The sequence below is a fragment of the Hyperoodon ampullatus genome, assembly GCF_949752795.1.
Source record: "Hyperoodon ampullatus genome assembly, chromosome: 3".
In the NCBI taxonomy this organism is placed as follows: Eukaryota; Metazoa; Chordata; class Mammalia; order Artiodactyla; family Ziphiidae; genus Hyperoodon; species Hyperoodon ampullatus.
Genome location: NC_136916.1, coordinates 53,855,548 through 53,874,499, shown reverse-complemented (window position 1 = coordinate 53,874,499; position 18,952 = coordinate 53,855,548). Strand labels below are relative to the sequence as shown.

The following is an 18,952-nucleotide window of genomic DNA, read 5'->3' as shown; positions in this document are numbered from 1 at the left end:
CATGGTAGATTTTTTTTTTAATTTGATAGAACTCTTTCAGATTATAGAATCATTTGAATTAAAACTTGCTCAAATATTGCTGGACTTTTTATCTTTTCTAGGTAATGACTTGTGTTTGGTGTAATAAAAAAGGACTCTTGGCTACAAGTGGCAATGATGGCACCATCCGGGTGTGGAATGTCACCAAGAAGCAGTATTCACTGCAACAGACCTGTGTGTTCAACAGATTGTGAGTACTGACATTAGCTCTCTTGGGTAACATTTAAAAATAAGACAATCCTAAACATGCTTCATCTTGGTTGTGTTAGTGTACTCAAATTGTCACTAAAATTTTTTACAGTTTTTTCTCTTAGAACAGTCTCCAGTGTTTTTTTTTTTAATTTACAAGATAGTAATTTAGAAAATAAAAATACTGTCAATATCTGTCAACTTACTCAAAATTAAATCAAGGTCTACTATGCCAGCATTATAAATGTTCAATTCTATAAAACAGTAGGCTAATTTTCCATCATTCTTCAAGGATTATTTAGGAATTAGGGTAATGATATTTCTTCTGTAGCAGTGTAGCATCTTCTATATTTTTATAGCTAGCTATAAAACTTCCCTAGCTATTAGGCAAACAAGAGTCAGTGTGCTCTGAGTAATAACCATATGTATAACCCATATGGAATCAGAATACTTTTGTTGACAAATTATGTACTACATTAAATGATGAATTGTCTAAGTATTACTCTTCTGTAATTCTACATTTTTCACATTATGACAAACACTAGCAATTGTGTGATTGTCAAATACTGCTAGCCAGGCTTTTGAAATGTAAAAGCTTTTGATTTGCCTTTATGTACTATAGTCTATATAAAACCCTTATTTTAAGGTTTAGGATTTAGTTTACTTTGTGATGATGGGGATTAGAATTCCATACATATCTGTTATATTCTAGGGAAGGTGATGCTGAGGAAAGCCTGGGATCACCTAGTGATCCAAGTTTCTCACCTGTTTCCTGGAGTATCAGTGGCAAATATCTAGCTGGGGCTTTGGAAAAGATGGTGAATATCTGGCAAGTTAATGGTAAGAGTCACATAGATACTAGTAAACTGCTGAAGCTACTTTTTTTTAAAAAAGCCTTTCTCTTAGCCTTCTAAGTCCAAACATTGGCTTCCCTTCACCTTGAATCTCACAATCTGTTCATAAACTGTGAAAATCTATGCTTAGTATGGTTTAAATTAAAGAGAAAGTGTTCATTTCCTGACTTTTTCTTCTAGGAGTTTCAATTAACCTGGTAGTTGTAAACTAAAAATTCTTTCTATGTACCACTCAGCATTCAGGGTAGGATTTGAGGAGAAGTAGCAGTCACTGCATTTTTAGCTATGTATTCTTTTGAATCACCTGAAATATTTCTATTAATTTTATCTGTTTCACAGGGACAAACTCTTGTTGATTTTTAATAACCTCTCTGGAAAGTAAAAATTATTATTGTAATCTTGGGCTTACCAGCATTTTTGTTTGCTTTTGCATGTTTGGGTAATAGCTGTTCTATTTCATATATTTGAAGGAACAGCTAGCCTTAACTATAGGTAAATTTTGTATGTTAATTTGGTTTTCAGTAATTATTAGGAAAGGACTTAAGTGTTTGACATTTGTATGTTGATTATTTTCCTTTATTCTTTCTCCTATAAAGCTATCATTTTTGTCCTATTAATAGTTACAGAAAAGCTATGAATTTGATAATCATATGTAGTATATAAATGAAGGATCTTGCCTTGCAGTCTTATTCATTAGTAGGCTATTATGAAATTGGGGACTGCTTTGAGTGTATTAAATTAAATAGTACGTATTTTTGTTATTGTTATTGTTTTTAAGAATTAAGTGGCAACTAGTTAACATTTTCTCCCTCTTTAGGAGGAAAAGGGTTAGTAGATATTCAGCCTCACTGGGTATCTGCCCTGGCTTGGCCAGAAGAGGGTCCATCCTCAGCCTGGTCAGGAGAATCTCCAGAATTATTGTTGGTGGGACGGATGGATGGATCTCTAAGACTGATTGAAGTTGTTGATGTATCCACCATGCACCGTCGAGAATTGGAGCATTGCTATCGAAAGGATGGTAAGTGACTGGAATTCTGTCTGGTTGAGAAAGTGTTCCCCCCAGTCAAATAGATTTACTTTTTTGGCACATGCTGAGTAAATATTACTTTTGGTTTTGTTTTCTAAATTGTTCAGTTGGTATTTCATTTTAGTTAGTTACTAAGTTGAAAGATATTTTTTTGTCAACCCCTACCACACATCACTGCCAAAATAAGATCTAAATTAGTCATTTATCCTTTGTGCAAGTGTCTGAACACTTCTAGTGGGCACTAGGTCTCTCTAGAATGTTAAGAATGTCCAAGAGGAAAAAATAATAATCATTGATGGAGATGAAATTGTTAACAAATGAGTAAAATTAAGGAAATGGGGGAAGGAGGAGATGGGGAGGGAAGTTTCTGATTTAAGAAGTCATAGTAGGAAGCCTACTTTTACTTATTTTCTTGCTATCTTCCTTTTGGATGGCTAGGCATCTTACTAGATAGTTTTTGTTAGATGTTTTGGGGGAGTAGGATATCTCGAAGATCCCAGCCACAGCCATGCAGTTTCGAGGCCTAGAGGACAGCACGCTTGCTTCTCAGATGTCTGAGAGGAAAGCTCGCCCTCTCTTCTCTTCTCTCTCAGCATGAAGGGTGCACTGCCCAGTTAGCAATCCCTGTCCTCCCCTGACAGCCCGTGGCTTCTTTTTATTCACAGAGTAATGCTAATGTCATTACTCTCAGTTTCTGTCTTCTGTGAATACTGGGGATCCTCCAGAAACATGTCATCTCCACCACTACAAGTCAATATTCATTTGCTTTCTTCAAGGTCCATAGCCCCGGTCTGATAGTATCGTAGGGTCTCCTGCAGAGGCGGGGGGGTGGCTGTGGCTCATTGTGGGGACAAAGACACGGGCAGCAGCAGTTCTGGGGAGTACGCACTGGCCTGAGCCCTCCTGGTGGCTGCCATTTTCTTACCCAGTTTTTTTTAAACTAGATAATACCATCATAGGGTTCAAAAATTTTTAAGTTTATAAAGGTATACAGTAGGGAATTCCCTGGCGGTTCAGTGGTTAGGGCTCCACGCTTCCACTGCAGGGGGCACGGGTTTGATCCCTGGTCAGGGAACTAAGATCCCACATGCCGCATGGTGCAGCAAAAATAAATAAATAAATAAATAAATAAATAAATAAATAAATAAATAAATAGTAAAAAGTCTTTCTCACATCTGCTCAGCTCCCATGTCCCCATTCTACTCCCACAGATACTGTTTTTTACTTCTTTTGTAGCCTTCCAGTGTTACATATACTTAAAGAAACAAGTATGAATATAGATTGTTAGAATATAACATGTTTGATAGAATATGGAAACACACTGAATAGGCAATATTAAGCAAAAGAAGGGACAGGAAATTTTTTTTTCTAAGAGTTGGATTATTTCACTTCTCAGTTTCATGGTAGATTCTGGTCCAAAAGGAAAGAATCTTATACAATGACTTAAAATCAGCAAAGGAATTCAGTTGTCTCTGTTTTTCAATAACCACTTCAAAATGAAAGATTAAAAATGAGGTACTCCTCGTCACTTACAAATAACACTTTTAAAGTGGGTTACATGAAATCCCAGCTGTAAGCTTACATTTTGTCTAAATGTGTTAAAGAGATGTTTGTAAACTTACTTGGAGTGGTTGTAGAGGTATATATTTGTTGCAAAGTCTCTGTCTTTTAAGGGAGACAATGACAAATAAGTCTCTCTTATTTTCTTTTTAAAATTTTTATTTTCTATCATGTTAGTGTCTGTAACTTGCATTGCTTGGTTCAGTGAAGACAGACCATTTGCAGTGGGATATTTTGATGGAAAACTGTTATTGGGAACAAAGGAACCGCTTGAGAAAGGAGGCATTGTTCTAATTGATGCACATAAGGTAAAGCATCTTTACCTGATGGTTGCTTTTTCTTGTTTTATACTGTAGTATTGCTTGATACTAGTTTTCTCAAAGAACTTTTTTATATCAGTCACTTATGATTTAATATTCTATTGTTATATGAAGTCTTTGGACCATGTATGTAAATGGAAAAGTCTATGTAAGAAAGCCATTGAGCTAAGAAAGAGGTAAAACCAAAACAGTGAAAGAGGAATACCCTTGGAACACCCCCTGTCAGAGTACCTCCCACTAATGCTAGAAATTCCATCTATGAAGAATGATTCCTTTACCTTAAACAGAGGTTGCCAGTTCAGATGCTTATGGGGCCATCTAGGCAAGTAACATAAATGCATGAAGCCAGGAGCTGGAAGGTGTGAAGGAGGGTAAAAAAAACGAAGTCAGAAGAACCCAATGATGACAACCATATAAACACAAGACATGTCCCAGATTCTCATAGTATTAGCTATTTTTGGTGTAAGAGATGCTTTTTTAAAGAAGTCTCTTCTTTTTCATATTTTAATGATCAGTAGTCCATAAAAATAACTTTTAAAATGGTGATGAAAGATAACCTTCTGAATCAGAATTTCATAATTCATTCATCCAGCTAACATTTATTGAGCTTTGACTGCAACAAATATATATAGTGCAGACTATATTAAAGGGTGAGTTGGTCTAGTGATTGGAAATAATATGCCAGTATCTAATTTGCATAAAATGTTGATTTCAGAATAATTGAGTGATAGAAGTATAGGTCATAACTTATTAAGTTTAAAGTATTTGTGAAGGAAGCATTACTATGATTTTTTTTCTACCTCTACCATTTTAAGGATACTCTTATTAGTATGAAGTGGGACCCAACAGGTCATATTCTTATGACATGTGCCAAAGAAGAAAATGTGAAACTCTGGGGGCCTATTGCAGGATGCTGGCGCTGTCTACATTCACTCTGCCATCCATCTATTGTAAATGGCATTGCTTGGTGCAGCCTTCCAGGGAAAGGATCCAAGTTGCATTTACTGATGGCCAGGTATGTTGTAAATTTGTGTGTGTGTGTGTCTTAATTTTTATATTAGTATGGACTGTTACTTGCATTAAGTGTGGCTTCTCAATAATCTTAAACAGTTTACTGCCAGTTACTGTTCTTATAATGTGTAATACCATAAGATCACCTTAGAGAAATAAAGAAGTTTTCCAATGTGAAGCTTGGGATATGTAATCCAAAGATATGCCATCTCCTTAACCGTGTGTGATATTGTTAGAATATAGATCCTACTTGATTTTCTTGTGAAAGATTATAGCATACCTACTACTAATAAATTTTTAAAATATACTGTAGTAGTTCTATCAGGTCTTAATTGATTGCTCTTTGAAAATATTTTTACTTCTGCATATTGACATGTTTTGGTTTTATGTGATCAAATTTTTTAAGTGGCTGTCAGAGTGGCTTAGTATGTGTTTGGCGTATTCCACAAGATACCACACAGACCAGTGTGACTAGTTCAGAAGGATGGTGGGACCAGGAATCAAATTGCCAGGTAAATATTCTGGTGTTTTTCAAGACTTTATTTGAAACCACAGATAGTATATGTTATCAAGTAATACTCCTACTCAGTATCTCAAATGTCAAGAGCCATTAGGGAAATGTGAATAATTGTCATACTTTGTGTGCTCTCTGAATTAGCCTAATTTTTTATAAGTCAGAGATACCATAATTGCCTGTTAAGGTGAGATGTTCAATAAATATGGAGTGGTGATTGTTTATGGTATATAATCAACACTACCAATAGGTGAGTCCTAAGTTAAAGTATTTGGTACAGTGAAGCAGGAACACCACGGGAGCACTCCTATTCAAAGTATCTCTTACTGATACCAGAATTCCACCTATGAAGAACCATTCCTTTACCTTAAACAGAGGTTAAAAATTTACAGTAGACAGGGAATTCCCTTTCAGTCTAGTGGTTAGGACTCAGTGCTTTCACTGCTGTGGCCCTGGGTTCAATCCATGGTCGAGGAACTAAGATCCCACAAGACGATTGGCATGGCCAAAAAAAAAATTATGGTAGATGCTCACAGAGCCGTCTAGATAAGGAACATAAATTCATTCACAAAGCTGTGGAGAAGGTAAAACACACACAAACACACACACACACAAACACACACACACACACAGGAGTGCACATGCTTCATAGAAAGGGCATAGCTGCCACAGAGGAGATTGCCACCCTCCAGAAATTAGAGCCTATTGCTACCAGATTGTCAAATTTTTTTTTGGTGGACATCAAAAATTCAGTGTTTTAAGTAAAATCTCCCAATATTAAACATTGGCATCTGACTTGAAATTCTTTAAAACCCTGGTTGGCCAGTTGAATTGTATCCCTGAGTTGCCAGTTTGCAACCTCTGTTGCTTTCTCTTTTGTTCATTATACAAATACATTATGTCATTTTTGGGTAAATGAGTATATCTGGTATTATGCTCTCTCATAACTAAAAGGAAGTGGGAGCTTAAAGGCAGGGAGAAAGGGGTGAGGAGGGAGGAGTAGATAGCTCACTAATGGGAGGAAAATATCACAGAAGCAGAGGTAGGAGCACTAGAGGTAAATCTGATTTGCTCTCTGTGCTAAAGAGTAGCCCTTTGGACAGGCCTACGTATCTCATTCCTAAAACCTGCAGAGCAAACATGAGATTAGATACCATGGGACAGACAGACCCATAAGCCAACAGAAAGAGGAACTTGTTTGTATAGCACCAGCATGTGCAATTCACAAATGATAGAGGCTAAAAGTGAAAATTACATGAAGTGAAATTTAAAAATTAAGACACTCATTAAAAAGTAGAAGTTAGAATTTTCCTATCTCTGAGGGATAATTGGAACTTACATGTAGTCATTTCTTCCAGTTTGAAGAGTAGAGAACTAGCTTAGAAGTGTATCAAAAAAGATGAAACAGTATCAGCAAAGGAGAACCAGGTTGATATCTTATTATTTTCTGTCAGGCTAGTCCTTATGAGAGAGTTGTCCTTCCCTCCTCCCCAATTTTATACTGAAATATAAAATTTCCAAGAATGAATTGTAAATCTTGAATCTGTAAATTGTTTTATTTTTCAATATTTGTTAAAAATAAAAATGAATTGCAGGATGGATATAGGAAATCAGTCGGAGCCAAGTGTGTTTATCAATTGCGAGGACACATCACCCCTGTCCGAACCGTTGCCTTTAGTTCTGATGGGTTGGCCCTGGTGTCTGGTGGTTTAGGTGGCCTCATGAACATTTGGTCTTTAAGGGTAAGAGTATAGATGTTATTTTTATCTTAAGAAATGTTTTTAAATTAACTTATATGTGATAAAAGTTAACCCAACCAATCCTAGGAATATTTTGTGTAATAATATCTTGAATATTGAAGAAAACCCTTTCTCTGCCCTTTAATTTTTTTCTTTTTTAATATCTTTATTGGAGTATAATTGCTTTACAATGGTGTGTTAGTTTCTCCTGTATAACAGAGTGAATCAGCTATATATATACATGTATCCCCATATCTCCTCCCTCTTGCATCTCCCTCCCACCCTCCCTATCCCACCCTTCTAGCTGGTCACAAAGCACTGAGCTGAGCTCCCTGTGCTATGCAACTGCTTCCCACTGCTAGCTATTTTACATTTGGTAGTGTATATATGTCCATATATACACTACCACTCTCTCACTTTGTCCCAGCGTACCCTTCCCCCTCCCCATGTCCTGAAGTCCATTCTCTAATAGGTCTGCATCTTTATTCCCGTCTTGCCCCTAGGTTCTTCATGACTTTTTTTTTTTTTTTTTTTTTTTTTAGATTCCATATGTATGTGTTAGCATACGGTATTTGTTTTTCTCTTTCTGACTTACTTCATTCTCTATGACAGTCTCTAGGCCCATCCACCTCACTACAAATAACTCAATTTCATTTCTTTTTAATAATGAGTAATATTCCATTGTATATATGTGCCACATCTTCTTTATCCATTCATCTGTCGATGGACACTTAGGTTGCTTCCACATCCTGGCTATTGTAAATAGTGCTGCAGTGAACATTGTGGTACATGACTCTTTTTGAATTATGGTTTTCTCAGGGTATATGCCAGTAGTGAGATTGCTGGGTCGGATGGTAGTTCTATTTTTAGTTTTTTAAGGAACCTCCATACTGTTCTCCATAGTGGCTGTATCAATTTACATTCCCACCAACAGTGCAAGAGTGTTCCCTTTTCTCCACACCCTCTCCAGCATTTATTGTTTCTAGATTTTTTGATGATGGCCATTCTGACCATGTGAGGTGGTACCTCATTGTAGTTTTGATTTGCATTTCTCTAATGATTAGTGATGTTGAGCATTCTTTCATGTGTTTGTTGGCAATCTGTATATCTTCTTTGGAGAAATGTCTGTTTAGGTCTTCTGCCCATTTTTGGATTGGGTTGTTTGTTTTTTTGATATTGAGCTGCAAGAGCTGCTTGTATATTTTGGAGATTAATCCTTTGTCAGTTGCTTCATTTGAAAATATTTTCTCCCATTTTGAGAGTTGTATTTTCGTCTTATTCATGGTTTTGTTTGCTGTTCAAAAGCTTTTAAGTTTCATTAGGTCCCATTTGTTTATTTTTGTTTTTATTTCCATTTCTCTAGGAGGTGGGTCAAAAAGGATCTTGCTGTGATTTATGTCATGGAGTGTTTTGCTATGTTTTCCTCTTAAGAGTTTTATAGTGTCTGGCCTTACATTTAGGTCTTTAATCCATTTTGAGTTTATTTTTGTGTGTGGTGTTCGGGAGTGTTCCAATTTCATTCTTTTACATGTAGCTGTCCAGTTTTCCCAAACCACTTATTGAAGAGGCTGTCTTTTCTCTGTTGTATATTCTTGCCTCCTTTATGAAAAATAAGGTGACCATATGTGCCTGGGTTTATCTCTGGGCTTTCTATCCTATTCCATTGATCTATATTTCTGTTTTTGTGCCAGTACCATACTGTCTTGATTACTGTAGCTTTGTGGTATAGTCTGAAGTCAGGGAGCTTAATTCCTCCAGCTCTGTTTTTCTTTCTCAAGATTGCTGTGGCTATTTGGGGTCTTTTGTGTTTCCATACAAATTGTGAAATTTTTTGTTCTAGTTCTGTGAGAAATGCCATTGGTGGTTCGATGGGGATTGCAGTGAATCTGTAGATTGCTTTGGGTAGTATAGTCATTTTCACAATGTTGATTCTTCCAATCCAAGAACATGGTATATCTCTCCATCTGTTTGTATCATCTTTAATTTCTTTCATCAGTGTCTTATAGTTTTCTGCATACAGGTCGTTTTTCTCCTTAGGTAGGTTTATTCCTAGGTATTTTATTCTTTTTGTTGCAATGGTAAAATGGGAGTGTTTCCTTAATTCCTCTTTCAGATTTTTCATCATTAGTGTATAGGAATGCAAGAGATTTCTTTGCATTACCTTTGTATCCTGCTACTTTACCAAATTCATTGATTAGTTCTAGTCGTTTTCTGGTAGCATCTTTAGGGTTCTCTATGTATAGTATCATGTCATTTTCAAACAGTGACAATTTTACTTCTTTTCCTATTTGCATTCCTTTTATTTCTTTTTCTTCTCTGATTGCTGTGGCTAAAACTTGCAAAACTATATTGAATAATAGTGGTGAGAGTGGGCAACTTTTCTTGTTCCTGATCTTAGTGGAAATAGTTTCAGTTTTCACCATTGAGAATGATGTTGGCTGTGTGTTTGTCACATATGGCCTTTATTATGTTGAGGTAAGTTCCCTCTGTGCCTACTTTGTGGAGAGCTTTTATCATAGATGGGTGTTAAATTTTGTCAAAACATTTTCTGCATCTATTGAGATGATCATATGGTTTTTATCCTTCAGTTTGTTAGTATGGTTTATCACATTGATTGATTTGTGTACTTTGAAGAATCCTTGCATTCCTGGGTTGAACCCTACTTTATCATGGTGTATGATCCTTTTAATATGCTATTGGATTCTGTTTGCTAGTATTTTGTTGAGGATTTTTGCTTGTATGTTCATCAGTGATATTGGCCTGTAGTTTTCTTTTTTTGTGGTATCTTTGTCTTTTTTTGGTGTCAGGGTGATGGTGGCCTTGTAGAATGAGTTTGGGAGTGTTCTTCCCTCTGCTATTTTTTGGAAGAGTTTGAGAAGAAGAATAGGTGTTAGCTCTTCTCTAAGTGTTTGGTAGAATTCGCCTCTGAAGCCATCTGGTCCTGGACTTTTGTTTGTTGGAAGATTTTTAATCACAGTTTCAATTTCAGTGTTTGTGATTGGTCTGTTTATATTTTCTGTTTCTTCCCGGTTCAGTCTCGTAAGGTTGTGCTTTTCCAAGAATTTGTCCATTTCTTCCAGGTTGCCCATTTTATTGGCATGTAGTTGCTTGTAGTAATCTCTCATGATCCTTTGTATTTTTGCAGAAGTTGTTACTTCTCCTTTTTCGTTTCTAATTCTATTGATTTGAGTCTTCTCCCTTTTTTTCTTGATGAGTCTGGCTAATGTTTTGTCAATTTTTGTTTATCTTCTCAAAGAACCAGCTTTTAGTTTTATTGATCTTTGCTATCGTTTCCTACATTTCTTTTTCACTTATTTCTGACCTGATCTTTATGATTCCTTTCCTTCTACTGACTTTGGGGTTTTTTTGTTCTTCTTTCTCTAATTGCTTTAGGTGTAAGGTTAGGTTGTTTACTTGAGATTTTTCTTGTTTTGTGAGGTAGAATTGTATTGCTATAAACTTCCCTCTTAGAACTGCTTTTGCTGCATCCCATAGGTTTTGGGTCATCCTGTTTTCATTGTCATATGTTTCTAGGTATTTTTTGATTTCCTCTTTGATTTCTTGAGTGATCTCTTGGTTATTTAGTAGTGTATTGTTTATATTCCATGTGTTTATATTTTTTACAGATTTTTTTCCTGTGATTGATATCTAGTCTGATAGCATTGTGGTCGGAAAAGATACTTGATACGATTACAATTTTCTTAAATTAACCAAGGCTTGATTTGTGACCCACGATATGATCTCTCCTGGAGAGTGGTCCATGAGCAATTGAGAAGAAAGTGTAAACTGCTGGTTTTGGATGGAATGTCCTATAAATATCAATTAAGTCCATCTTGTTTAATGTATCATTTAAAGCTTGTGTTTCCTCATTTATTTCCATTTTGGTTGATCTGTCCATTGGTGAAAGTGGGGTATTAAAGTCCCCTAGTGTTATTGTGTTACTGTCGATTTTCCCTTTTATGCCTGTTAGCATTTGCCTTATGTATTGAGGTGCTCCTATGTTGGGTGCATAAATATTTACAATTGTTATATCTTCTTCTTGGATTGATCCCTTGATCATTATGTAGTGTCCTTCTTTGTCTCTTGTAATAGTCTTATAAAGTCTGTTTTGTCTGAAATGAGAATTGCTACTCCAGCTTTCATTTGATTTCTATTTGCATTGAATATCTTTCTCCATCCCCTCCCTTTCAGTCTGTATGTGTCCCTAGGCTTGAAGTGGGTCTCTTGTAGACAGCATATATATGGTCTTGTTTTTGTATCCATTCAGTCTATGTCTTTTGGTTGGGTCATTTAATCCATTTACATTTAAGGTCATTATTGATACGTATGTTCCTATTACCATTTTCTTAATGTTTTGGGTTTGTTATTGTAGGTCTTTTACTTCTCTTGTGTTTCCTGCCTAGAGATGTTCCTTTAGCATTTGTTGTAGAGCTGGTTTGGTGGTGCTGAATTCTCTTAACTTTTGCTTGTCTGTAAAGTTTTTGATTTCTCCATCAGATCTGAATGAGATCCTTGCTGGGTAGAGTAATCTTGGCTGTAGTTGTTTCCCTTGCCTCACTTTAAATATGTCCTGCCACTCCCTTCTGGCTTGCAGAGTTTCTGCTGAAAGATCGCTGTTAATTTTATGGGGATTCCCTTGTATGTTAATTGTTGCTTTTCCCTTGCTGCTTTTAATATTTTTTCTTTGAATTTAATATTTGTTGGTTTGGTTAATATGTGTCTTGGCATGTTTCTCCTTGGATTTTTCCTGTATGGAACTCTCTGCACTTCCTGGTCTTGATTGACTCTTTCTTTCCTCATATTAGGGAAGTTTTCAACTATAATCTCTTCAGATATTTTTGCAGTTCCTTTTTTTTTTCTCTTCTTCTGGAACCCCTAGAATTCGAATGTTGGTGCGTTTAATGTTGTCCCAGAGGCCTCTGAGGCTCTCCTCAATTCTTTTTTTTCTTTTTTCTATATTCTGCTCTGCAGTAGTTATTTCCACTCTTTTATCTTCCAGGTCACTTATCCATTCTTCTGCCTCAGTTATTCTGCTATTGATTCCCTCTAGAGAATTTTTAATTTCTTCTTTTGTGTTGTTCATCATTGTTTGTTTGCTCTTTAGTTCTTCTAGGTTCTTCTTAAACGTTTCTTGTATTTTCTCCATTCTGTTTCCAAGATTTTGCATCATCTTTACTATCATTACTCTGAATTCTTTTTCAGGTAGACTGCCTATTTTCTCTGCATTTGTTTGGTCTGTTGGGTTTTTACCTTGCTCCTTCATCTGCTATTTGCTGTCTTCTCATTTTGCTTAACTTACCGTGTTTGGGATCTCCTTTTCGCAGGCTGCAGGTTCGTATTTCCTGTTGTTTTTTGGTGTCTGCCCCCAGTGGGTAAGGTTGGTTCAGTGGGTTGTGTAGGCTTCCTGTTGGAGGGGACAGGTGCCTGGTGGGTGGGGCTGGATCTTGTCTTTCTGGTTGGCAGGACCATGTCCAGTGGTGTGTTTTGGGGTATCTGTGAAGTTAGTATGATTTTAGGCAGCATCTCTCTAATGGGTGGGCTTGTGTTCCTATCTTGCTAGTTGTTTGACATGGGGTGTCCAGCACTGGAGCTTGCTGGTCGTTGAGTGGAGCTGGGTCTTAGCGTTGAGATGGAGATCTCTGGGAGAGGTTTCACCATTTGATATTACATGGGGCTGGGAGGTCTCCGGTGGTCCAATGTCCTGAACTCGGCTGTCCCACCTGAGAGGCTCAGGCCTGACACCAGGCCGGAGCACCAAGATCCTGTCAGCCACACGGCTGAGAAGAAAAGGGAGAAAAAAAAAAAGAAAGAAAGAAGGAAAGAAAGAAAAAATAAATAAATAAAATAAAGTTATTAAAATAAAAATAAATTATTAAAAATTAAAAAGTAATAAAAAAAACAGAAAGAAGAGAGCTACCAAACCAAAAAACAAATCCACCAATGATAACAGTTGCTAAAAAGTATACCAAAAAAAACAAAAAACGGACAGTCAGAACCCTAGGACAAATGGCAAAAGCAAAGCTATACAGACAAAATTACCCTAAGAAGCATACAGATACACACTCACAAAAAGAAAAAGGAAAAAAAAATTCTATATATATATAAGGAAGAGAGCAACGAGATCAGTAAACAAATCTACCAATGATGATAAGTTCTAAATACTAAACTAAGATAAACATAAAGCCAGAAACAAATTAGATGCAGAAAGCAAATCCCAAGTCTACAGTTGCTCCCAAAGTATACTGCCTCAATTTTTGGATGATTTCTTGTCTATTCAGGTATTCCACAGATGCAGGGTACATCAAGTTGATTGTGGAGATTTAATCCACTGCTCCTGAGGCTGCTGGGAGAGATTTCCCTTTCTCTTCTTTGTTCACACAGCTCCCAGGGTTCAGCTTTGGATTTGGCCCCGTCTCTGCATGTAGGTTGCCTGAAGGTGTCTGTTCCCCGCCCAGACAGGATGGGGTTAAAGGAGTGGCTGATTAGGGGGCTCTGGCTCACTCAGGCCGGGGGGATGGAGGGGTACGGATGCAGGGCAAGCCTCCAGTAGCAGAGGCCAGCGTGACGTTGCACCAGCCTGAGGCGTTCCGTGTGTTCTCCTGGGGAAGTTGTCCCTGTATCACGGGACCCTGGCAGTGGCAGGCTGCACAGGCTCCTGGGAGGGGAGGTGTAGATAGTGATCTGTGCTTGCACACAGCCTTCTTGGTGGCTGCAGCAGCAGCCTTAGCATCTCATGCCCATGCCTGGTGTCCACGCTGATAGCTGCGCCTCATGCCCGTCTCTGGAGCTCGTCTAGGCAGTGCTCTGAATCCCCTCTCCTTGCGCACCGGAAACAATGGTCTCTTGCCTCTTAGACAGGTCCAGACTTTTCCCTGGACTCCCTCCTGGGTAGCTGTGACACACTAGCCCCCTTCAGGCTGTGTTCATGAAGCCAACCCCAGTCCTCTCCCTGGGGTCTGACCTCCGAAGCCTGAGCCTCAGCTCCCAGCCCCAACCTGCTCTGGCAGGTGAGCAGATGAGCCTTTCAGGCTGGTGAGTGCTGGTCGGCCCCGATCCTCTGTGCAGGAATCTCTCCGCTTTGCCCTCTGCACTCCTGTTGCTGCGCTCTTCTCTGCGGCTCTGAAGCTTCCCTCTCACCCACCCCATCTCCACCAGTGAAGGGCCTTCCTAGTGTGTGGAAACCTTTCCTCCTTCACAGCTCCCTCCCAGAGGTGCAGGTCCTGTCCGTATTCTTTTGTCTCTGTTTTTCCTTTTTTCTTTTGCCCTACCCAGGTACGTGGGGAGTTTCTTGCCTTTTGGGAAGTCTGAGGTCTTCTGCCAGCGTTCAGTAGGTGTTCTGTAGGAGCTGTTCCACATGTGGATGTATTTCTGGTGTATCTGTGGGGAGGAAGGTGATCTCCACGTCTTACTCCTCTGCCATCTTGAAGGCGCCCCTGCCCTTATTTTTTCTTAATGATGTATTTTTTAAATCATTTAGAAAAGGCTCTAGAAAATTGGATAGTGGTATGCAGTTGGGCATTGCCAAATGTAGCTAAAGTGTAGGTTTTACAATAAGTTTTTGTGAACGTGAAGTATAAATTTAAAATGTAAATAATGGCTAACTAGTTAAGTAGTGTGTATTGATAAATACATCTCATTTTAGGATGGCTCTGTCTTGCAAACTGTTGTGATTGGCTCTGGGGCTATTCAGACCACAGTATGGATTCCAGATGTTGGGGTAGCTGCTTGCTCAAATAGATCAAAGGTAATTTTACAGTCATATCAAGTTGTAAGTTGTTAACCTGTAAGGTATCTTAAAAATCGTAGTCCAAGCATCCCACTTTACCGAGGCGAAAAATGATATCCAGAGGGATTATTACTTGCCCAAGATAATGCAGCTATTTAGTGACAGAAGGAAAACTAGAACCTGGTACTCTCCTATACCCTATACTTTGGGGAAAATGCTTAATTATTGAATGACTTTCCACTGGAAATTATAAAGAGAATTTATTACTTTCTGCCATGATTTTTGAGACAGCACTAAATTATCTAAAGAATTTTCCCTGAAAAGAAGGACTACCTCAAAAACCTTTAACTCAACTATATAGAATATATCTTGGCTTTCAAATTTAATGTTCTACTAAAAAATACTAGCCCTCTACTGTGAAATAATTCTATGATATGACATTATCTCTTACAATATTGCTTTTCATACCCTTAATGAATAGTGCCAATGTGCTGCTTTGGTTTACATTTATGTGGTTAATATGTGGTAATACTAAAATAGAGCTGAAGACCTGCATGAACAGTCCTACTAGAAGTAAAATGTAGAATCAGACCATAGGCAGTAGTAGCCTACATAGAATAAACCATAGAGCCACAGAGCAGTGCTGCTTCTCTCGTAGATGTGTGTCCCTCAGCAGAGTACTACTTCCTCTAGTATCCTTGTGGTCATGTCAGACTCTTAAAATATACTAGATACCTTGTCCTACAAGTCCTATGAGATAGCAAATAATTAAGTCTCTTTTAAGAAGAATCAGCTAATCCAAGGTAGTTCACACATTTTACAGTTATTCACTTGTTTTTACCTTAGACAAAATTTAGGATGTTTTGAAGTTCATAGGCATTAAAAAAGTATAGCATAAAATATCCAAAAAGCAAAAGTGTTTAATGTATTACTAGAAGGAATTTCTCATATATGAATGGTGATGGAATGTCTCTCTTTTATTTAAGCAAATATCATGTGGCATGGTTTATTTTTCATCAGGATGTTTTGGTCGTGAATTGTACAGCAGAATGGGCTGCTGCCAATCATGTTTTAGCAACCTGTAGGACAGCACTGAAACAACAGGGTGTTCTGGGATTAAACATGGCTCCCTGCATGAGAGCATTTCTGGAGCGGCTCCCCGTGATGCTTCAGGAGCAGTATGCCTATGAAAAGGTAACTGATTACACTCGTTCTTGCAGATGTGCAGATGACTGGTGCTTTGGAATTGGAATTATAGCTTTGAATTTATCCCTTAAGAGTATGAGGTCTGAGTAAAATAAGTGGGGCTGTTTGGGCAGAATCAAATGAAGATAATTCATGTCTAAAACAGTTGTTTAGTAATCCTAAGCCTGCTTTTACTTTATTTTAGTGGGAGTAAAATTTTTAAATAACGCTCAAATTTGTATAGTGTTTCTATTATTCATGTCAGATTATTTATTCATTCTAAAGCTTCTTTAAATCCCTGTACCTCAGAGTATATCATCTTCCCTTTTCTGACCCATATATCTATTTTTGTGTGGCTTTGCCATCCCACAGTTGGGAGGGGGAATGGATATGGGCGTCAGAGTGAACATCCTGTCCACTTTATCAGGTGAATCCTTGTGGAAAGTTTAGTAGAAGAGGTAAGGTTGAATTAAGTAAGGTCATTAAATACTAGAATGGGAAATTATGGAATTTGGACTTGTTGCCCAGGCCATGATCCTGTATAGCCTGTCTTCCAGCCCTCAGTAGTCACAGTATGCTGCTCCTAGGCAGAGCTCATCTGGGGTTTTTCCTTTTTCCTTTTTTTTTTTTTTTTTTTTTGCCATGCTACATTAATCTAATCAGCTGTTACCACACCCAGTTAATTTCACTGAGATTTGCCCAGGTTTTCTTTTCTGAATCGCTCAGTCTCTCACAGAGTTGCTCTAGTACATCTAGGGAGGGCCAGGGAAGAAGGCTGTCTTTGATGGCTACCAGGGTTCTTTTGGTAAAGGAGGAAATGTGAGAGGGAGCAGGTCTCCATGGTTCAGTTATCTGCCTTTTTTTTTTTTAATTCAAGAAAAACTGTAATGAAAATATGCTAAATGCAGTGTGGTGTCCTGGGTTGAATCTTGGAGCAAAAGAGGAGCATTAGAGACTTCCCTGGTGGTCCAGTGGTTAAGAATTCGCCTTCCAGTGCAGGGGACGTGGGTTCGATCCCTGTTTGGGGAACTAAGATCCCACATGCTGAGGGGCAACTAAGTTTGGGCCCTCTAGAGCCCACGCGCTGCAACTAAGTCCCGACACAGCCAATAAATAAATAAGTATTTTTTAAAAAGAAAAGAAAAGGAGTATTAGTGGGAAACCCTATAAAGTTCTGTGGTTTAGTTATTATTGCAACCAATGTTACTTTCTTAGCTTTGATTATCGCACCATGGTTATATAAGATGTGAACATTACAGAATGTTGGGTGAAGGGTTTATAGGGAGTCTCTGTACTATCTCTGCAACTCTCTATGTATCTAAAATTATTTCAAAGTAAAAAGCTTAAAAAAGTAAAGCTAAAATATGACTACAGGCTTTCAGAATGCAGGAGGCTAATTTATATTATTTGGCAGAGGTTCTTCAGCATAATATCCTTACATTTTCTCTTAGCCTCATGTGGTTTGTGGTGACCAGCTTGTTCACAGCCCCTATATGCAATGTCTGGCTTCCCTTGCTGTGGGACTTCATCTAGATCAGCTGCTGTGTAATCCTCCAGTGCCACCACACCACCAGAACTGCCTCCCTGACCCTGCATCGTGGAATCCAAATGAGTGGGCCTGGTTAGAATGTTTCTCAACCACCATAAAAGCTGCTGAAGCCCTGACCAATGGAGCACAGTTTCCAGAATCTTTTACTGTTCCTGATCTAGAGCCTGTTCCAGAGGATGAACTTGTACTCCTAATGGTAAGTGTAGTATGAGCTACTGTTATATGTAACTGAGATTGTATTATGGATGTTTAGTAAGTAGCAGACCCTCAATAAGTATTTGCTAGCTTGAATAGAGCAAGAAGCACACCCTTATATAAACTTAAAATATTTTGCTTTTAGATACTCACTTTCAATCTGATGGAAGTCTTCTTTGGTGACAGGGATTCATTATGAGAATTGTGGAGCTCTTATAAATGTGCTGGTTTTCAATGACATAGTCACATATTTTCTCATTTTCTTGTCCATAGGTACCTTGTGATATTTTTTTTTATTATTTTTCCCCTGTTAGAGCTTATCTGTATTTCCTCTGTTTACAATAACATTGTAAAAGTTACCTTCATTTTATTTTATTTTATTTTATTTTTTAAACATCTTTATTGGAGTATAATTGCTTTACAGTGTTGTGTTAGTTTCTGCTGTATAACAAAGTAAATCAGCTGTATGTATACATATATCGCCATATCAACTCCCTCTTGCATATCCCTCCCACCCTCCTGGTCCCAGCCCTCTAGGTGGTCACAAAGCACCGAGCTGATCTCCCTGTGCAATGCAGCTGCTTCCCACTATCTATCTATTTTACATTTGGTAGTGTATATATGTCAGTGCTACTCTCTTACTTCATCCCAGCTTACCCTTCCCCCTCCCTGTGTCCTCAAGTCCATTCTCTACGTTTGCATCTTTATTTCTATCCTGCCCCTAGGTTTGTCAGAACTTTTTTTTTTTTTAGATTCCATACATATGTGTTAGCATACGGTATTTGTTTTTCTCTTTCTGACTTATTTCACTCTGTATGACAGACTCTAGGTCTATCCACCTCATTACAAATAACTCAATTTTGTTTCTTTTTATGGCTGAGTAATATTCCATTGTATATATGTGCCACATCTTCTTTATCCATTCATCTCTTGATGGACACTTAGGTTGCTTCCATGTCCTGGCTATTGTAAATAGAGCTGCAATGAACATTTTGGTACATGACTCTTTTTGAATTATGGTTTTCTTAGGTTATATGCCCAGTA

General features: G+C 37.9%; 1 protein-coding gene across 1 annotated transcript in view; it reads left to right on the top strand.

Annotated features, from left to right (window-relative positions):
* The window catches only part of HERC1 (HECT and RLD domain containing E3 ubiquitin protein ligase family member 1), a gene marked incomplete at its 5' end in the record, with an annotated part of 168,081 nt that overhangs the window by 118,711 nt on the left and 30,418 nt on the right, over window positions 1–18,952 (top strand). Inside the window, 10 exons of the mRNA XM_079700457.1 lie at window positions 102–229; window positions 941–1,068; window positions 1,900–2,100; window positions 3,847–3,977; window positions 4,805–5,004; window positions 5,407–5,512; window positions 7,110–7,256; window positions 14,896–14,997; window positions 16,000–16,173; window positions 17,616–17,909. Coding sequence (XP_079556583.1) covers window positions 102–229; window positions 941–1,068; window positions 1,900–2,100; window positions 3,847–3,977; window positions 4,805–5,004; window positions 5,407–5,512; window positions 7,110–7,256; window positions 14,896–14,997; window positions 16,000–16,173; window positions 17,616–17,909 — 1,611 coding nt within the window. The remainder of the gene's footprint in view (window positions 1–101; window positions 230–940; window positions 1,069–1,899; window positions 2,101–3,846; window positions 3,978–4,804; window positions 5,005–5,406; window positions 5,513–7,109; window positions 7,257–14,895; window positions 14,998–15,999; window positions 16,174–17,615; window positions 17,910–18,952) is intronic.